At 38.4% G+C, this 22362-nt stretch overlaps 2 protein-coding genes across 2 annotated transcripts; both read left to right on the forward strand.

The window, feature by feature from the left end:
• The first annotated feature begins 4824 nt into the window (after window positions 1–4824).
• LOC135111119 (proteasome subunit alpha type-1-like) lies at window positions 4825–13024 on the forward strand. Its single transcript, XM_064024093.1, has 7 exons — window positions 4825–4897; window positions 5618–5677; window positions 6314–6476; window positions 6801–6988; window positions 7446–7655; window positions 8025–8228; window positions 12683–13024. Exons 1-7 carry the CDS (start codon window positions 4895–4897, stop codon window positions 12704–12706), a joined length of 852 nt encoding a protein of 283 aa, XP_063880163.1. The 5' UTR covers window positions 4825–4894; the 3' UTR covers window positions 12707–13024.
• Window positions 13025–18525: 5501 nt separating this feature from the next.
• LOC135111113 (integumentary mucin C.1-like) lies at window positions 18526–21712 on the forward strand. Its single transcript, XM_064024080.1, has 4 exons — window positions 18526–18662; window positions 19865–20023; window positions 20186–20323; window positions 20652–21712. Exons 2-4 carry the CDS (start codon window positions 19866–19868, stop codon window positions 21352–21354), a joined length of 999 nt encoding a protein of 332 aa, XP_063880150.1. The 5' UTR covers window positions 18526–18662; window position 19865; the 3' UTR covers window positions 21355–21712.
• Window positions 21713–22362: the final 650 nt, after the last annotated feature.

The raw sequence follows: 22362 nt of genomic DNA on the forward strand, positions 1-22362 counted from the left end.
TGGAGCACCTCCAGAACAGCATACAGTTCTGCCCTAGTGGAGGACATGTGTACAGGGAGCTGCCTGGAAACTTCAGTGTCAGTGTGGTGATTGGCAGAAATGTAGTTGTGGATGAACAGCCCACATCCGGACCTGCTGCCATTGACTGATCCATCACAATAAACATGAATAGCCTGAACGTGGGGATACTTGGACAATTTAGTCATGAACATGTTTTGTAGCACATGAGGGGGCCAGTCCCTCTTGGGGCTGATGCACTGAGTGAATATCAACACTGACACGGTGAAGGTTCCAAACGGGTTGGAGCGGTGACATAACAATGTTAATACAGGCCTCGGCTATACCTACACTTGTAAGAACTCCCAAGATCTTCCTGAGGTATGGAGTTGTGGGAGTCCAACGATCATGATACAGGGCAGTCAGTGATCCCTTCAGAGATGCCTGTGCATAGCATCCGACCAACAGTACAACAAGTAATTTCCTGTATCCTACACATAATACTCGCTAGGTGCAGTTTAACTCTGAGGACCTCAATCCGAGCAGTCCTTGGGCATCCCAAAATTATTCTCAAGGCTTCATTTTGAACAAGCTCCAGGGGACGGAGCTGGGTGGCACTAAACTGTATTAAAAAAGGGGCTGCGTAGTCAATGAGGGACCGTATGACAGATATATAGAACATCCTTAGGACTGGAATGCCAGCCCCCAGGCCCCTGTTTGCTAGCAGCCGAAGTGGCGCTAGCTGTGGCAGACAGGTCTCGAACATAGTGTAGAGCGTGGAGGGACTTCCTGAAACTCAGCTGTACACCCAGGTACTTGTGTATATGAACTCTAGTGATGGGAACATTATTTGAGGTGGGCGGTCGAGAGACCTTCCCTTTGGCTAGAAATTTGGTTATACATTCATTAATTACAAGTCCCATTTGAACACACAATGCTGCTAGTTGTGACAGAGCTAACTGGAGAATTTTTAAGGTACATACTAATGTTAATTTAAGGTAAATTGTTGCACAATTTAGGGGAGCCATGTTACTGTACGTAGAGAGCATGTACCTCATGTCATTATTCCTCGGTAATCATAAGTGAAATGTTCAATAGTTTTCTGTTTGCATGAAGACGTGTAATATGTGTAAGTATCAGTATTCAATGCTATATGAAGCACCAAAGCCGATGCTCACTTGTTAGTAGAGCGTAGTTAACCCGCTGGTCGCCTCTGGGCGTCACTCAAGGCCAAGTCGCGCTCAGACAAAGATAGGCAGGAAGGTGACCGAGATAAATGCTTGAATTTTGTAGAAAAAACTGATTGTCATAGCGCCAAGTTGAATGCATGTATTGTTAATGAATACTGTAATATGTTGAAAATGTTTAATATCAGTGTATAATGTTATTTTATAAGAAACTGAGACTGAGAACTTGTTTGCAGTTCTTATGGTCATGCTTACCTCATCAATAAATGTCAGAGAGAAAGAACTGCCTTTCCTCGACCTTACGATGATGGGTGTGATCAGTAAAACAGATCACCTGAGAGCTAATGAAGACCTGTCGGTGTGACTACATTATATATTGTCGAGGAAGTTAGGATCGTTAGGGTAGGATAGATTAGGTTAGGACTATGGAGCAGTGAGTTACATGCATAGATTTTTTTTTCTATGTAAGATTATTATCTTCATTTATGCATTTTTTCTGTTGTGTTTGTTTCTCGAATATTTTTGTAGTGGAAGTTAAGAACGTTACAGTAGGATAGATTAGGACTGTGGAAAGTTGGAAACGTTAGGAACAATGAATTATAACTAATTTTTTCTAATGTTTACAAGTCAATACTATCCTGTAATTACTAGTTATTGTTAGTTTATTGAGAAGCGACACAAACTGTGCTGTCGTATTTATCATTATAGATAAAAAAAAAAAAAAAGTTGCCATTGAGATCATTTTATTTATTTTTTTTCTTTAATATGATATTTTTTTCCACCAAAATATACCATGGAACTACTCAAATATGTGATTCTTCTCATTGTTTTATTTCAATAGAAATGCATGACAACACACACACACACACACACACACATATATATATATATATATATATATATATATATATATATATATATATATATATATATATATATATATATATATATATATATATATATATATATATATATATATATATATATATATATATATATATATATATATATTCCCTGTGGGAAGTCAAGGATGGATTTCCCTTGATATATTGCTATTTGAGAACACCAGGATTACAATAAATTATCCCAACTCCATTACCAGCAGTGAAGTACTTATACAGGATAACAAAAAGAAGAAATAAATGATATGAAATAAAATAAAATTAAATTAAAATAGATAAATAAATAAATAAAATAAATACGTTTTCTTGCTGAAGTTGATGTGAAACTAGTTAGCGACTTGCATCATACATGTCCACGGCAGCAGTTGTGTCAAGGTTTTCACGCCTTGTCTGTCCAATGATGAGTAAGACCCACAGCGGTACTCTAGTTTTCTTAGCTATGTCAAATGATTTCAGTTACGAATAATTTAATTAACAGTCATGTGAAGATGAAATATATATATATATATATATATATATATATATATATATATATATATATATATATATATATATATATATATATATATATATATATATATATATATATATATATATATATATTTTTTTTTATGATGTAACATATGGATGATTTACGTTACTCCAGGCATCACTCACTTTTATCTACTAACTTCTAATTGACTAATTAGTAGCCGTGAAACAGACTACTGAAATAACGCTGTCTTCAAGTTTTCAACTGCGAACTGGTAAAAAGTGTGTTTTTGAGTTATTTTATGTAAATATCCTGTAGAAACAGCGATTTATTCTTTATTTTTTTTTTTTTACTTTTTTTTGTGGAAAAAAAAAGATCTCTACTTATCAACATTACCATTTTCGACTCTACTGTTAATTTTCTCAATAACTTCAATTCTCCTTTATTTACTCACTTGTGTCTGTTTTTTTTTTCTAGTCTGTGTTTCTTCTAGTCAATTTACTTTACAGATGGAGATTCTGATTTCATTTCGCTTATAATCTCCATCTCTACAACACAGAAAGAATATGGGATACATCGTAAAAAATTAGACATATTTACAAGCCATTATCGCCTAAACATAAAGAGTCCAGGGGGGCTTTGTCCCTCTGAGCCTCCATTAAGGACACTAACCTAATCTAACCATATACTTTCAGAAGTGGAAGGTCCAGGGTGTGGATAATCGACTTCCTCTTCCTCATCCTCAAAGGGTACTGACGCCACCGCGGTTGTTCAGAAATTGATTGATTTCAGCAAAACACCTTGTGATCTTCAGAAATATACACCCACGTCATCTTGCTTATGGAACAGCAAAATACATTTCCAGTATTTAAATCTGCATCCACTGCATTCGGCTGCCATTGTGACGCCCTTGCGGGTTGCTAGCTGAATGCCGTGGCCTCCACGTATAAAGGCCGATTCACACGACCCGTTTTTGTTCCGACAGGCAGGCCGCCAGCTCACCGCCGTCTAACGGCTGTAAATTCACACTGACCGTTCGCGACCCGACCGACAATCACTGCAGACAGTCTGTCGCCAGCACACTAGCACTGGCAGTGTTCCCTCAGATACTGGACGCAGAAGTCATCACGAACAGTGAAGTTAAGAGGTTGACAACACGTGGCCTCCACGTGGTGATTGGCCGCAAATAACTGACATATTGGCCGAAAGTAAACGACGTCACTGACGTTCTAATGCGTCATTAAAAATACAACTCACGTTGGCTGAACGAAAGAGAGGAGCGTTATTCCATACCGGAAACTAGTAACACGCACTACCGACTGAGAGACAGTGGGGGGGGGGAAGGGGGAGTCTGGAAGGAACAGCGACAGGGGCGGGAAGCGAGATGATATCAATAGGGTTTCGGGTGGCGGGCGTCAAGGAGTTCGTGGGCATTGGTTCACGACAGTTTCTTCACAGGACACCTCACTATCCTCTATGATGATGGAACGAGATGTGTGAGGCAGGCCGACTAGCTTCCAGCGTCCTGATCTTTGTTTGTGGCCCGTGTGAGGTTACCATGGCTGACCTATCCTGATAACTGGTCACGGACCTCAAAACTTTGTTTTGTTGCATTCTATTCACTGTTGCCTCCGGGAGTACACACCTTCCTCAGTAGCCACCGAGTCAACGTGATCACCCAAAACACACCAACTTTTCTCTTCCTAGAGAAACAAGTCGTCATAGAGGAGGTTGAAAGAACCGCTTGCTCGTCTCCAGCCCAGCCAGGAGCGACACACTGGTAGATGATGGCACTGCTGCTGAGATTATATATGAAGAGAAACGAATGAAAGGATGAGTGAAGGAAGGAAGGAGTTTATGGTGGTGTGCCAGAGGTAGCAATTTGTGTTGTGGCGAATACTGTTTGTTTTCCCTACTGGAGTTGCCGTTATAAAAGCCAATCACGCGTCATGTGAAGCATTAACATCAACATTACTTTTTCAGTCTTTTCCATGGATTCCTGAATATTCTTTTTATATTATGCTTTTCTTTTTTCTATCCTCAGAATCCTACATTCTTGTTACTTTATTTCATGTAGATATTTTGAGAATGCAAAACATGGAAATGAATATACTCGACTTCATATATATATTTACATAAATCAAGCAAACATCCTACAGAAAAGAGTTTACTATGAACCTAAACATAATAAAGGGCAACAGCTGTAAGTATGGGAATGAATGAGAACTAGAGATACTTGAGAGAAGGAAAAAAATTCATGAGAGGAAGTCGAGGTTCGGGGAAAGTCAACATTACCGGCGGTGTTTTGGTCGTTCAGTCTCAAGCTCCTGGGCAGGATGGTTGGTGTTTGCCGCTGTTTTGGGGAATACTGGGGTCATTTGTTTAGTGCTCTAAAGTGTTTGTGATAATGGGAGTGTCTTCTAGATGTGCGAATTCAAGTCATTTGTGTGAAAACTGGGGTGTGTTGTTAGTTTGGTGAGTGAAGATTCCGTGGTCAGGGTGTGACAAATGAGAGGTGAAGATTAAGGGATCATCTATAAATAAATAAATATATGTAAATAAGATCAAGATAAAGAATATTAGGAAAAAACGTGGATTATATTAAAGTAACATTAACGTTTTCATTTGTGGGTTAGGCTTGGAGTAGTCAGTCCTTAAATATTATTTCCATAATCCCGAAAACGCTCGTGTGATTTTCCGTACATGCCAAGTCAAAGTAAAATAGTTTTGGCGAAGCTTTGCGTTTTTTTATTTTTCACAATTTACCGAATATTCAACCATAATTCACTACATTTATCCCTTCACTGGTAAACTGTGGAATTCCCCTACACCCTTCCGTATTTGTCCCTTTCTACTACTTGAAGTCTGTCAAGAGGGACGTCTCTAGTTATGGTTAATCCTTTTGGGACTGGTATTTCATTTGGTGTGTTTTATGTAGGTAAATTTTATTGCTCTTGGCCAGTGTCCCTCTTACATAAAAAAAAAAAAAGTAAAAAAAAATCTGCAGTATGAGGCTACTCAAAGAAATAGTTGATAATGGGATGCTCTTATATTTCCAGTTCAGAAACCAGTATGACAATGATGTCACCGTGTGGTCCCCCCAGGGGCGCCTCCATCAGGTGAGTGCCAGCAACAGGGCAGTGTCATATCTCAGATCAAATCAGATGATGCCTTTTCAATGGCACCCCATTATCCTTCTAGGTCTGTATTCCCTTTCATGTGTGTGTGTGTGTGATTTTTTTTTAAGACTCCCTTGTAGTTCTTCATCTCCTTTTCTATAATCTCTATTTTCTTATTTACTAAACTGTACATAGTGAAGCACTGCCACTTTTTCCTACACTTCTAACATAAAAACTGAGTACTCAGCATATCTCAAACACAAAAATGATTCCACTCAAACTTGCTGCTGCTTTTGGTGCAGGAGACGAGTCAGGAGCCCTTCAAGAATTGCGACGAAATAGATTTTTGTGTATATCTTGGTAGAAAATGTTTCTCTAATCAAAAATTGCTGAAGTTGCAGATATGTAGGCTTTGTTCCCATAATCTTTTGACTGCTGTGGCTTTGATGGAATGGTTTGGATTAGGTTTAGAATACAATTTTTAAGTATCCTACTGACAGCAAAAGGATTGATTGAATAATTCAGGTCTTTTATTACTTATTGTAAATGACAAAAGTTCTCAGTCAGTTGTTTAATTATGTTATTCTGTGTAAAAATTGTACTTAGTAAGATATAATGGTATTGACATTTGTCCAGGTGGAGTATGCCATGGAGGCTGTGAAGCAGGGCTCAGCTACCGTGGGGTTGAAGAGCTCTACCCACGCTGTGCTGGTGGCTCTCAAGAGAGCCTCATCAGAACTGGCAGCTCATCAGAAGAAAATCAAACCAGTTGATGAACACATTGCAGTATCCATTTCAGGTAAGTTAGGCATGGTACCAGTACTTGAATGAAAAATTTGAGGTACCATATGATTCTTCAGTAGTCCTTGCCTCTGCCATACTGTCATGGTGCTATGACTCAAATTTTGAAGTAAATACCGTTATTGGGAAATAGAAGATACTGCCTATCCTTGTAAGACCAGACTGTTTTCACGAAGGAATCATATGTATGGTTAATATTGAAGACTAAGTTGAGATGAAGAAAGCCATAATTATGATATCAGAACTATGAGGTTTGAAAATGTGAGATAAAGTATGTAGAATGAAAAGGACAGGTTATTAATCCCCTTGCATTCAATTACAGGATTGACTGCAGATGCCCGTGTGCTAATAAGATTCATGCGCACTGAGTGTCGTCATGAACATTTTGCTCACGATCAATCACTTTCTCTCAACAAGTTAATGGAGCGGGTCGGGATGAAAATGCAGGTTGCCACTCAGCGTTATGACAAGAGGCCCTATGGTGTGGGTCTCTTGATAGCTGGATATGATGTAAGTTGAGTACTGTTTGTAGTTTACTGAATTACCCTAGCATGATGCACAATGTACTCAGAAGACTTGAAATGTGGTGTTATAATTAATAATTTCATTAATTGACTGGAGTGGTGGCTAGCATGCGCACCTCACAACCAAAAGTTCCAGAGTTTAAATCACGAGTTAGGTGGACACTAAATGGGGTTCATTTTCATTTTCTTACATAGCATGGGGCAGGTACTGGATGTAAATTGAGAAGTTTACCTTAAAACTGTGTGTGTGTGTGTGTGTGTGTGTGTGTGTGTGTGTGTGTGTGTGTGTGTGTGTGTGTGTGTGTGTGTGTGTGTGTACACATGCATACTTATAAAACAATAGACTATAAATGGTTTGTACCTTATCAAATAGTTAATAAATAGCTGACAAGCAGTGCTGAAAAGAAATGAGAGATTATTAAAACAATTATTACATTATTCAGGAAGATGGGCCCCACATCTATCAGACGTGTCCCTCAGCCAACTACTATGACTGCCGAGCCATGGCCATTGGTGCCCGGTCGCAGAGTGCCCGCACCTACCTGGAGCGCCACCTTGAGGACTTTCCAAATGCAGCACGGGAGGAGCTCATAAGACACGCTCTGCGTGCCCTAAGGGACACACTGCCCAATGACATGGAGCTGACCAATAAGGTAACATGTTAAGCAGTTCTGGGCTCATTCATATTCACCATTAGTATTATAATAATTTTCCTACTTTGAACAGAATCTAGGCTAGTGGAGTTTTTTATTATTTTGATATGTGCTGGAACTTACAGTTTTCCACATGTATTCACAATATATAATTCACAATATATAATTGAACACAGCAGTTTCCCTGAACAAGAAACTGGGCACAAGGAAATATGTTGTGATAAACACCTTACAAAATACTCCATAGGACAAGTGATCTACTTAGGCTCTGTTGTATTCTCCATAATTATAATAATGTAAATTGTATAGTACAAATTGGATTTTACTGTATGATAGTTTGAAGTCACAAGTTTGTATTTCCACAACTAGAACTGCAGCATAGCTGTGGTAGGTGTGGGAGAGAAGCTGAGCATTTATGATGATGAAGATGTCAGCCCCTACCTGGAAGGCTTGGACCAGGAAGAAAGACGTGGTGGAACTGCAGCGGCCCGAGAAGCCCCAGCCTCCACAGCTCCCTCGGCAGGGGAAGAAGGCTCTGCTGCTCCCTCACCACCACCAGCAGCTGGAGACCAGGTCAGTATTTGCTGTTTTAATTCTTTCTCTGGAAATTGTAAAAAAAAATTAACACACAAAGGAAATCTTAGTTTCTATAGAGTCCCAAATAACACTTAAGTATTGATGAAATATTACATGAGGTGTGCTAGGTATCTCACATCTAGATACTACTGATAAAGAAGTAGTCATGCACTGTACTGTATAGATAAAAACTCCAGAAGGAGGCTGTCATATATCTGTAGATACCCAAACTGCATGACCTGCTGTAAACAAGAATATGGTGGACATAAACATCTCAAGATCTGTAAGAGATTGTCCACCTAATAAATTAATCACCAGGTACATCTTGTAAAAGGCTGACTAAAACTGAACCAGGAGGATCCATATTTAAGGAGGATGCAGTAGGCACCTGCCGAAATGATAATTAATCCCAGTGAGGTACAAAGCACTGGATCAGGGGGTGCTGTGAACTTATCATTAAACCCAGCTGTGACCTCACTGAACATTTCCCTTTGTGTCTCACAACACAAGGGGGCAGTCACAGCCTGCCCTCTAAAGACAACTCTCTTCCTCCACACAAAACTTCAAGCACCTAATAACACACACACCCTTCACTCAAAATTTCAAAATTCATGGTGACTCATACACCAGCCTCGGAGTCCCCATTTGGGGAGGACACCACAACTGTCGCCAGGTCAATCTGCCCTTCTGATGATGACCCTAAGTGTCTTGACATCCCCCTCAACTTTTTCTGCAACATTTGCAGTCTAAGATCTAATTTTCAATCTGTAGAACACCACCTCTCCTCTTTAAACCTCATCTTTTCCTCCCTGAAACTCAAGTGTCTGAGGCTGCTGACAGTAGCCCCTTTTCTGTTCCCTCCTACTTTCTCTATCCTCATTTTTGATCAAAGCTGGATGTTACATTCATGTGAGCAATGACTTAACCTGCCCTTGTACCCACGCTCTTGAATCTTCCAAATTTTCCACCATCTGGCTACAACTACAGAGTCGCTCTCAAACTAAATTTATCTGTTCTGTATACCTTTCACCTAACTCCTCTGACTATAAGAAATTCTTTGACTGCTTAACTTCCAAAGTGGAGCATATTCTGAATCTCTTCCCTGTTGCAGAGATCTCCATTCTTGGAGACTTCAATGTTCACCACCAGCTTTGGCTTTCCTCTCCCTTCATTGACCATCCTGGTGAATTAGCCTTCAACTTTGCTAACCTCCACGACCTAGAGGTGCAACACCCTACTCGTATTCCTGACTGTCTTGGAGATACGCCCAACATTCTTGACCTTTTCCTGACCTCTGATCCTTCTGCTTATGCTGTCACCTCTTCTCCATTGGGTTCCTCCGACCATAATCTCATATCTGTATCTTGTCCTATCTGTCCAGTCCCTCCTCAAGATCCCTCTAAGTGAAGGTGCCTCTGGCATTTTGCCTCTGCTAGTTGGGGGGACCTGAGGAGGTATTTTGCTGATTTTCTTTGGAATGACTACTGCTTCCGTGTCAGAGACCCGTCTTTGTGTGCTGAGCGCATAACAAAGGTGATTGTGTCTGGCATGGAGGCGTACATTCCTCACTCTTTTTCTTGACCTAAACCTTCCAAAACTTGGTTTAATGCAGCTTGTTCTCGTTCTATACATGATAAAGAGGTGGCCCACAAAAGGTACTTAAGCCTTCCATCACCAGAATCTCATGCACTTTATATTTCTGCCCGGAACCATGCCAAGTCTGTTCTCCAACTAGCCAAAAACTCATTCATTAACAAAAAGTGTCAAAATCTTTCAAGATCTAACTCCCCTTGTGACTTCTGGCATCTAGCCAAAAATATATCCAATAACTTTGCTTCTTCTTCTTTCCCTCCTTTATTTCAACCAGACGGCATCACTGCTATCACATCTATTTCTAAAGCTGAATTCTTTGCTCAAACCTTTGCTAAAAACTCTACCTTGGACAATTCTGGGCTTGTTCCTCCCTCTCCTCCACCCTCTGACTATTTCATGCTACCTATTAAAATTCTTCCTCCTCGGTCTGTCCTTTACTTACAATCTGAACTGGAAACTTCACATCTCATCTTTAGCTAAAACATCTTCTATGAAGTTAGGTGTTCTGAGATGTCTCCGCCAGTTTTTCTTACACCTCAGCTGCTAACTCTGTACAAGGGCCTTATCCGTCAATGTATGGAGTATGCTTCACATGTTTGGGGGGTGTTCCACTCATACCACTCTTCTAGACAGGGTGGAGTCAAAAGATTTTCGTCTCATCAACTCCTCTCCTCTAACTGACTGTCTTCAGCCTCTCTCTCATCGCCGCAATGTTGCATCTCTAGCTGTCTTCTACCACTATTTTCATGCTAACTGCTCTTCTGATCTTGCTAACTGCATGCCTCCCCTCCTCCCTTGGCCTCACTGCACAAGACTTTCTTCTTTCTCTCACCTCTATTCTGTCCACCTCTCTAATGGAAGAGTTAACTAGTATTCTCAATCATTTATCCCCTTATCTGGTATTCTCTGGAACTCTTTGCCTGGTTCTGTATTTCCATCTTCCTATGACTTGAATTACTTCAAGAGGGAGGTTTCAAGACACTTAACCTTCAATTTTTGACTACTGCTTTGGACCCTTTTCTGGGACTGACATCTCTGGGCTTTTTTTTTTTTTTTTTTTTTTTTATTTATTGGATTTTTATTGCCCTTGGCCAGTGTCCCTCCTATATATATATATATATATATATATATATATATATATATATATATATATATATATATATATATATATATATATATATATATATATATATATATATATTAAGGGCACAAGCATCAGAAAGGTGGAGGGGACAGAGTGCCCTTTAGTGTCTTTTGGGACTTAAAATGACTCCAGGATGGCACTAGGGAAGGATCACAATGAAGACATCAGAACCAGCCATTGGAAAACAGTGCAGTCACACTAGATGACCTGCATACTTTAGCCTTCATGCAAGAAGACTACAACTTGTCCTTTAATGAATCTGCAATGTTTTGAGAAGCAGGAAAGCGGAGTAAGAACCGACTGTCATAGAGAGACTTCTTGGATGCAATGGGATGTCAGACATAGACTGACAGGGATGTTTTTTAAAGTAGAATAAAGAATTAATTCCAGTTGATGGACTTGCTGGTATTCATATTTTAATTATATTTGATGATATTTATGATTATATCTTACTTGATTAATAATTATATGTTATTGGTCCACAGCCAGCACAACAGGTAATGTAATAATAACATTTATATTTTCAAATGTGAATGACTAGATTTTTTAAAGGACTTAACAATGGAAAGCAACTTATTAATCTCAGAAAAGAGGTACAATATTGTCATCATCATTATTTTGAAAGGTTCTTTATAAACTTACAAGTGTTGGCCTTGTTCACTGAGTGGCACAGTCCTCTATCACTGAGGTCTTTCTGGACTACTACATTCCACTTGTTCTAGGATTTACTTCTAAAAACTCCCTCAGTTATGTTTAGATCTTTAATATATGTCACATGGTTTCTGCCATGCTCTTGACACATCTGCAACATCTTGGTCTGCCTCTTCTTATTCCAAACTATGTAATATACTCATCTTCCAAACTTATCCTTAATTCACCATCTATGATACCAGGTTTATTGTTCAGTAATGCATAACACACCCAACTAATCATACCCTTCTCTGTTCTGTATGTTTTGATCTGCACACATATTCCTCCCCTTCACTATCTGGGCTTTGCAATCATACTACACTGCACTCCTTACACTGGCCACTTTTATACATGTTGTTCTTTAGGCCCTTGGCTTTTATTTCCATCTTCCATCATACTCTGCAATTAGCACAAGATTATCCGCATGCAACATGGCACAATTAATGCAATATTAAGGTGTTATATAGTGCCTAGAAAGGTGTTCTAGTCAGAACAAGGAATAATAAAAGTAATGAAGTGCATTGGTACAGAAAGCTAGTGTAAGATTGAAATAGAAAGTCAGTAAATTTACAATGAGTAAAGATTAGTGCACAAAATGAATCACTTTCCATGGAAATATGATCCTAACATCTCAAGGCAAGTCTCAAGAACCATAATTACCTATAAGGGACTAAGGATTGACCTGTGAGGGACACACATTTGCAGACAATTCATATTTCACTTGCACTTGTATGGTAACACATGCATTATCTAGTCAGTCTTCAGCCCCAGCTTATTCATAGCTGATTTAACAACTTTTCTCCCTACATTATCAATGATTTTCTCTTGATAAAAGAAACAAAATCAGAATACTTTGACATTATGATTTATTTTTAGATACTATTTCTTTAGCTTCCTTTAACATAAAAAATCTTTGTCATGTAGAAACAAAATTCTCAATAGAAATGTTTTTGCTGGTTTGTTGTTTTAAAATGTGATTTTAGTAAAAAGTTCCATTATTTTATTGTAACTTTTCTCCTTGCAGGGTGATTCGATGGACACTGATTAAGAGAGGAACTGGAGTATGCATTGAAATTTGGGTTTCTGTGTCCTTTCTAGGTTTGGTATATAGATTTAGAAATGGAAGTTTCCATCATTATTTTTTTATCATTATGATTATATTATTGTATTCATTATTATTATTATTTTTTTTTTATATTATGATTATCATTGTTTTTTATGGAACAAGACATTAAAAAAAAAATGGAATCTTCATTGCAAAGGAAATTTGATGCAAAAACAAGTTAATATTGATGAAACCTAACCATTTCATATGTGCAAAGTATTGTATGCTTGTACTGTTTGGCTAAACAAAGTTACACACTAACTTGTTTTTTTTTTATCTTCCTTGGTTATCAGTCCTTATCAAGAAAACATGTTGATTTTAATAGGACAGGCAACTCTCACAGTAAAGTGAAATGTAATCATGGCAGATGTAGTTAGGATGAAGACTGCAGAATTTAATGGAAATGAGGGATACCAAACAGAAACCTACATGGGCATATATGACAAAAAAGGAATGGAAGAGTCATAGAAATATCTATACTTGTGAAGAAAAGGGCTTGATATTTAAGAGGACAAAAGGAAAGTTAAGAAGAGAAATGCCTGAATTAACATATATTAAGACAGCTTACCCCAGAAGAAATGCAGACGTCTGGAATGGCATAGATGTGATAAAGATAAGTTCCATCAGTTGAAAAAAAAACCCGCATGAACATTGATGTGAAAGCAACATCACACAAGTTTATCCAAGACCTTGTATACTGCAAGTAAGCACACACACACACACACACACACACACACACAAGATTCCAGAGAGTGACCACGTGTTCAAGAGAAAAGCTGTGTGCATGGCATGTAAATTTAGAAGGATTTAAAGTGACTTAAGAAGTATGGAAGAGTGTGTTTATGGACAAAATAACCATAGATACAATGTAGTTTGACTTAGCTCCAGGTAGGGCACAACAGATACAATATTAAGATGTTCTATTGTGCCCAAAAATGTGGTCTAGTCAGAACAAGGGATAATACCAGAGGTAATGAAGTGCAGTGCTTAAAAAAATAAAAAAGTGTATTTGTATAATTAAAATGGCATAGAAAATGAGTAAATTCATAGAAGTAAAGCTCACTGCACATTATGAACAATTTATTTATTTATTTTTTATGAAAGAGGGGCACTGGTCAAGGGCAACAAAAATTTGAATAAAAAAGGAATCACATTTAAATGCCAGTTCCTAGAGCAATGTCAATTAGAATGATCAAGTAGCAGAGGATAAGTGTCTTCAAACCTCTCTCTTGAAAGAGTTCAAGTCATAGGAAGGAGGAAATGCAGAAGCAGGAAGGGAGTTCCAGTTTGCCAGAGAAAGGGATGAATGATTGAGAATACTGGTTAACTCTTGCATTAGAGAGGTAGACAGAATAAGGACGAGAGAAAGAAGAAAGTCTTGTGCAGCTAGGCTGCAGGAGGAGAGAAGGCATGCAGTTAGTAAGATCAGAAGAGCAGTTAGCATGAAAACAGAGATAGAAGATAACAAGAGATGCAACATAGCAGCATTGAGAGAGAGGCTAAAGACAGAGAGGAGTTAATGAGATGAAAAGCTTTAGATTCCACTCTGACTAAAAGGGCATATAAGTGGAAGTCCCTATACATGTGAAGCATACTCCACACATGGACAGATAAGGCCCCTGTACAGAGTTAGCAGTTGTTGCAGGGATGGTGAGAAAAACTGGCGGAGATAACCCAGAACACCTAACTTCATAGAAGCTGTTTTATTTTATTTATTTATTTATTTTTTCTATGTAGGAAGGACACTGGCCAAGGGCAGCAAAAATCCAATAAAAAAATATGCCCACTGAAATGCCAGTCCCATAAAAGGGTCAAAGTAGTGGTCAAAAATTGATGAATAAGTGTCTTGAAACCTCCCTCTTGAAGGAATTCAAGTCATAGGAAGGTGGAAATACAGAAGCAGGCAGGGAGTTCCAGAGTTTACCAGAGAAAGGGATGAATGATTGAGAATACTGGTTAACTCTTGTGTTAGAGAGGTGGACAGAATAGGGGTGAGAGAAAGAAGAAAGTCTTGTGCAGCGAGGCCACAGAAGGAGGGGAGGCATGCAGTTAGCAAGATCAGAAGAGCAGTTAGCATAAAAATAGCAGTAGAGGACAGCTAGATATGCAACATTGCGGCGGTGAGAGAGAGGCTGAAGACAGTCAGTTAGAGGAGAGGAGTTGATGAGACGAAAAGCTTTTGATTCCACCCTGTCTAGAAGAGCAGTATGAGTGGAACCCCCCAGACATGTGAAGCATACTCCATACATGGATGGATAAGGCCCTTGTACAGAGTTAGCAGCTGGGGGGGTGAGAAAAACTGGTGGAGACGTCTCAGAACGCCTAACTTCATAGAAGCTGTTTTAGCTAGAGATGAGATGTGAAGTTTCCAGTTCAGATTATAAGTAAAGGACAGACCGAGGATGTTCAGTGTAGAAGAGGGGGACAGTTGAGTGTCATTGAAGAAGAGGGGATAGTTGTCTGGAAGGTTGTGTCGAGTTGATAGATGGAGGAATTGAGTTTTTGAGGCATTGAACAATACCAAGTTTGCTCTGCCCCAATCAGAAATTTTAGAAAGATCAGAAGTCAAGCATTCTGTGGCTTCCCTGCGTGATATGTTTACCTCCTGAAGGGTTGGATGTCTATGAAAAGACGTGGAAAAGTGCAGGGTGGTATCATCAGCATAGAGATGAGATGCAAAGTTTCCAGTTTAGATGTAAAGGGCAGATCAGAGATGTTCAGTGAAGAAGAGAAGGACAGCTGATTGTCATTCATGAAGAGGGTGTACTTATCTGGAAGGTTGTGTTGAGTTTATAGATGGAGGAGCTGAGTTTTCGACACATTGAACAATACTAAGTTTGCTCTGTCCCAATCAGAAATTTTAGAGGTAAGAAGTCAGGTGTTCTAAGTCACTTTAAAGCCTCCTTAATTTATGTGCCGTGCACATAACTTTTCCCTTAAACACATGGTCACACTCTGCAATCTTGTGCATGTGTGTGTGTGTGTGTATGTGTGTGTGTGTGTGTACCAGGAGGAAACAATAGACACCTGCCAAAATGATAATTACTTCTACTGGATCAGAGGGTGCTGTAAACTTATTAATTACCCAGCTGTGATATCACTGAATGTTTCCCTTTGTGTCTCACAACACAAGGGGGGCAGTCACAGCCTGCCCTCTAAAGGGAAATCTCTTCCTTTACACAAAAATACACAGACACACCTTCACCCAAAATCCTAAATTGAATATGGTAACTCCTGCACCAGCCTTGGAGTCTCTGTCTGGGGAGATGACAACAAAATTAATGTCCTCATGTCGGACTGCTCTTCCGGTATCCAACATAAGTGTATTGACACCCCCTTCAACTTTTTCTTCATTAACTTCTGCAACATTCACATCCTTAGATCTAATTTTCAATCTGTAGAACACCACCTCTCCTCTACAAAGTGCTTTATAGAATGCATGAAATTCAGGTGATGGAAGGCTCAAGTACCATTTGTGGACCACCTCTCTATAATGTATAGTATGAAAACAAGCTGTGTTAAACCAAGGCTTGGAAGGTTAAGGATGAGAGAAAGAGTGAGGAATGTATGCCTCCATGCCAGACATTATCACCTCTGTTATGTGCTCAGCACACAGAGACAGGTCTCCGACAAGGAAGCAGTAGTCATTCCAAGAAAAATCGGAATAATACCTCCTCAGGTCCCCCCCACTGGCAACGCCAAAATGCCAAAGGCACCTCTGCTTTCTGAGGAGGGATACTGAGGAGGGATTGGAGAGATAGGACGAGATACAGATATGAGGTTGTGATTGGAGATGCCCAATGGAGAAGATAGAGTAACAGTATAAACTGAAGGATTAGAGGTTAGGAAAAGGTCAAGAATGTTGGGCATATCTACAAGAAGATAAATTATGAGTAGGGTGTTGCACCAGTTGCTCTAGGTCGTGGAGGATAGCAAAGTTAATCTTAGTTCACCAGGATGGGCAGTGATGGGAGAGGAAACCCAAAGTTGTTGATGAACACTGAAGGACTGAGTTTCCTACACTATCAACACTGCAAATGTTGAGTGGATTATAAGTGAACCACCCTGTGAACCGTCACCATGGTACACAATTATGCTTTCGTCCTGATTGTTAAAATTATTATAAGGAATTCAGATGGTGAGAGGGTGTGTGTAAAATCTGATTCAATATAAACAAAATGATGATGGTGACAACCATACTGCACTAGCTTCACGTGGTGACCAGCAGATACTTAACAGCTGAACAGTGATGAATCTTAGGACAACAGCTAGTTTTGTAAGGGAACAATTACATAAGGACTACCTTCGATAGCCACATATGTCATAATCTCAGTGAAAAAAAAAGGGCCCAGTTAAGAAGTAAAGTTCAAGTACGTATATGAGATTTTTCACAAACTAATGTAGAAAAATATGGATAAGTTTTTTAAAAGCTTCTTGAGTTGTCCTCTCTGAAATAATTTTGCTATGGTTTTTCTCAAATACATTATTTACAAAAGTTTTTCGCTTATAGCTTTTCCAGTTATTGCGAAGGTATTTCCAAATATATACTGTAGGTAATTTGAAATTAAGTACCATGTTTTAACATATAAATTGAATGTAAACTTAAATATATGAATTGGTACTGAAGTGGTGCTATGTAAGTTTTTAAATGCCCCAGATTGCGTCACTCCACACATCAAACAAACACGAAAAGTTTTTGAAGGAGGTAATCACGGTAGCGGAATGAGTCCCTTAGGTGGAAGTAGAGTTGGAAGAGGCAGATATCGCTGAATGAAGGTTTATTAAGACTTGCCACTGGGATGCAAACATGAGGTTCGTTACGGGTATTCATGTACCTCGCTGTGTTTGTTTGCTTGGAGACTCCCACGCCTCAATGCGCTGATAACGCCTTCACTGACCCGCTGCCGTGTGGCGGCGCCTACATTGGAGTGGCACATCAAGGAAACCGTCACACACACACACACACACACCTTGACACACTCACACATTATAATATACTCGTGTGTGTGTGTGTGTGTGTGTGTATATATATATATATATATATATATATATATATATATATATATATATATATATATATATATATATATAGAGAGAGAGAGAGAGAGAGAGAGAGAGAGAGAGAGAGAGAGAGAGAGAGAGAGAGAGAGAGAGAGAGAGAGAGAGAGAGAGAGAGAGAGAGAGAGAATTATGTGTCAGTATCACTATTATTTCGTTAATCCGGATGCTAACAAGTTGCTCTAGCAAGATACTTGAGTAAAATTTCTAGTTGAAATTTTAAGAAAAGAATAATTGAAGTGTGTTCATTTTAGGGGAGAACACGGGACAGCTGTCTGGAGGATTGTGTCGAGTAGTGAAAAAAATAGGTTTTGGATGCATTGAACAGCACAAGGTTTTGTCTTGGCACTATTTGAAATAATTCAACAGTAGCAGTGAAAAATAAATAAATAAATAAATAAATAAATATAAATAAATAAAATAAAAATCTTGCCTGTAGCTTTTGTCTCAGCCTAAACACAATGCCTACAGCTTTTAGACGACACTTGAGAACCAAAGACAGTAGTACCAGCGTGCCTGCATCGCTAACAGTGTTTAGAAATGTCACCAACCTGAGTTCCAGCAGTGCGTGAAGGGTAAAGCGAAACTCGACACCATCAACTTCATAGACTTGTACCGCAGAAAATTATGTGTACACTGACTTTCATATTTCGTAAAAATGGATTTCATGAGATTCATCAATTTATCTTAATTAGAGAAGGGTGACTACATGCTAACAAAAAAACCAACACTTGAGTCAACAACAAGGACAGTGTCGGGAAAGGCGGCACCTAATATATTAGTGAGGCCACCGTGCACCGCAGTCAGATCCCCCTCAGTGGTCGCAGCAACACTAGCCAACGTAAGTATTTCTCTCAGTGTTACCATGCCAAAATGGAATAGACTCGAGGATGGTGCGAATTTCACGGTCCGTGGCCTTGAAACTTTAATAATCGAAATATACAAAATGTTTTATATATATATATATATATATATATATATATATATATATATATATATATATATATATATATATATATATATATATATATATATATATATATATATATATATATATATATATATATATATATATATATATATATATATATATATATATATATATATATATATATATATATATATATATATATATATATATATATATATATATATATATATATATATATATATATATATATATATATATATATATATATATATATATATATATATATATATATATATATATATATATATATATATATATATATATATATATATATATATATATATATATATATATATATATATATATATATATATATATATATATATATATATATATATATATATATATATATATATATATATATATATATATATATATATATATATATATATATATATATATATATATATATATATATATATATATATATATATATATATATATATATATATATATATATATATATATATATATATATATATATATATATATATATATATATATATATATATATATATATATATATATATATATATATATATATATATATATATATATATATATATATATATATATATATATATATATATATATATATATATATATATATATATATATATATATATATATATATAATCATCTACAGTAAGTATTCATCTACAGTCACTCATGACCCACAAAATCAATATATTGTACTTACAAAGTTATATCCATGCAAGGGCACTGTACTAGGGTAAGAGTTGCAATGACAGTATTCCTGAATATTGCTCGCAGGCTAAGCAGACGTGCAAGATTACTCTAAATAAAAAGGTTTTACCTCGATTTTTTTTTTTTTTTTATGGAGTTGTGTCGTGCATCACATTCCTGAAACATGCCAAGCACTTTGATATCAGAAAAGGAGCGGTATTATGCTCCTAAACCACTCGAGGCATTAACGTTAGCAACGAAAATTAAGCGCCTCACAAAATCAGACATGCATATTAAGCCACTGTATCTTTGCCTGGCTTTACCACTAGTAAGGCGTTTGTTGATCGTTGACATGAATGTTTCAGGATGATGCTGACGAAGGCAACAATGCTGGCGGTGGTGCTGGCAACGGTGAGTGTGGAGGCCTTGGACACACTCACTTGTGGCAGTACAACAATGAATCCGGGAGAGAGGGTGGTCATCCAGTCTCCGAACTATCCTCAAAACTACGACGACAGTGACAGGTGACCTGCGCACTGTAACCTAACATCTCTTTTTTTCTAAATGTTATCATGATTTATAATTTCCACATTAATTCAGAGAGAGCCATTCAAACCACCAGATGTGGTTATACAAGGATACAGTTCGCTCAAATTTGTTTTCATCTCCCGCGGCGGCTCATATAGGTGCCAATACGAGATCCAGTGCAACGAAGAGAGCTCGACCTACTTGGAATTCATCTGTCCTGTTTTCGAGCTCGAGGATTCTACTAACTGCGATAACGATCGTCTGATTATCAAGTACAGAAACACAGACTCAAGCAGGTAATATGCATGGCACTCTTGGGTTTGTTAATGTGATATGTTAATCATCTGCACAACCACAAGTGAGAAAGTGAAGTACAGTAGGAATGTGGAATTGCTTTTTTCTTCTATTATAGGAAATTATGGCATGTATGAATTATCGTATACACACACACACACACACACACACACACACACACACACACACACACACACACAGACACACACACACACACACACACACACTTTCGTACATATATCACCATAATTTCGGGACGCAATACGGAATCTATACTCTGCAGTGTGATGCCTGAAAGTTGCATCTCACGAGAACCTTGCTGTGTTGCAGAAACTGTGGCACGGACTCTCCAGACGGGACCCTGACCACAACAGGCTGGACGCGCATCACCTTCGCCACCAACTCCAATACCAACGCCAAAGGTTACCGCTGCTACATCTGGTGCCGAAATAATCCTACTACCACCACCGCTGAGCCAACTACAACTACTACTACTACTGAGGCAACAACCACTACCACAGAAGCAACTACTACTACCACTGAGCCCACAACTGCCACTACTACTGAGGCAACTACTACTACCACTGAGGCAACTACCACTACTACTGAGGCAACTACTACTACTACTACTACTGAGGCAACTACTACGACTACTGAAGCAACTACCACTACCACTGAGCCAACTACCACTACTACTGAGGCAACTACTACTACTGAGCCAACCACTACTACTACTACTGAGCCAACCACTACTACTACTGAACCAACCACTACTACTACTGAGGCAACCACTACTACTACTGAGCCAACCACTACTACTACTGAGGCAACCACTACTACTACTGAGCCAACCACTACTACTACTGAGGCAACTACTACTACTGAGCCAACCACTACTACTACTGAGCCAACCACTACTACTACTGAGACAACTACTACTACTACTACTGAACCAACTACTACTACTCCTGAAACAACAAGTACCGTGAGTGACAAAACCTCAACGTCTGAATCAACTCTTGTGACTTGCTAGAGAAAACTGAAACCGGATCCTTCACGAGTCAAAACCACGGATGAACGAGACTCTTCTTTTGTTTAAAATTTCATAGACTTTCCTCGCCAGATGTCCTTCTCCTTTCACCAAGTGCCTTAAAAGTGAATTAGTGATTTACCGGCGTCCGTAGTTTCAATGCAAACACAATATTTTTGTTGTTGTTGTTGTTTTGTTTTTGTTTTAGGTGAATTTAGGCCCAGTAAGAATACAGATGTGGTGCCTCATCTTAACATATAGGTAATTGTAATCGAGACATCTTTGCTGTTCTGGTTAGTTGTTATTTGACCGCCAGGAAACATTGCGGTACAGGATCTGTCAATAAAGTAAAGTTACATTACATGCCTTTAATGATCCTAGATTTTGGTACAATTCATTTATCTTGAGATGCATGTTTTCCTATATCCCTATATGTGTGTTCTTGTTTGTAATAGCAGGTCTGCATACAGAAACACGTGAGGAGTTGCCAGTTATTGATCCCAGGCAGCCGATGATGTCAAACTGTGACGGTAGGTACAGATAACGTCGCCATGATAGACGTAACCCTAAAACCAAAAGGTATAGGGAAGCTTGGACGAGAAGCATGTACTCCCGAACGGAAATTGAGAAATTTAGAAGGTGGTGAAGTCTATACCAACACTGTAATAACGCCGATTAGCGAAGTAAATCCAATGGGAGGACGCCAGTGTAAACTAGGAACTGAGAATGACCGAAACTCACCAGTTACCAAACTAACACCTGCATTATAGACAGAGTTGAGCACACGGTGGCGAGCCTCCGTGGTCGAAGAATAAACCTTACAATCATATTATAACTTAGGAAGAACAAGACATCGGTGTAAGATGAGTGTCTGCCAATCAGGCCTCTGGGAGGCATGGGCCAGTATCCTTAGAAGAGACAGGACCTCCATACAAGTATTTTTGATGTAAGTCTGTAGGACTGGGCAGTGAAACGCCTGGTAAGAGGTGCGCTTCATTGTCTATGAGCTAC

The sequence above is a fragment of the Scylla paramamosain genome, chromosome 2, assembly GCF_035594125.1.
Source record: "Scylla paramamosain isolate STU-SP2022 chromosome 2, ASM3559412v1, whole genome shotgun sequence".
In the NCBI taxonomy this organism is placed as follows: Eukaryota; Metazoa; Arthropoda; class Malacostraca; order Decapoda; family Portunidae; genus Scylla; species Scylla paramamosain.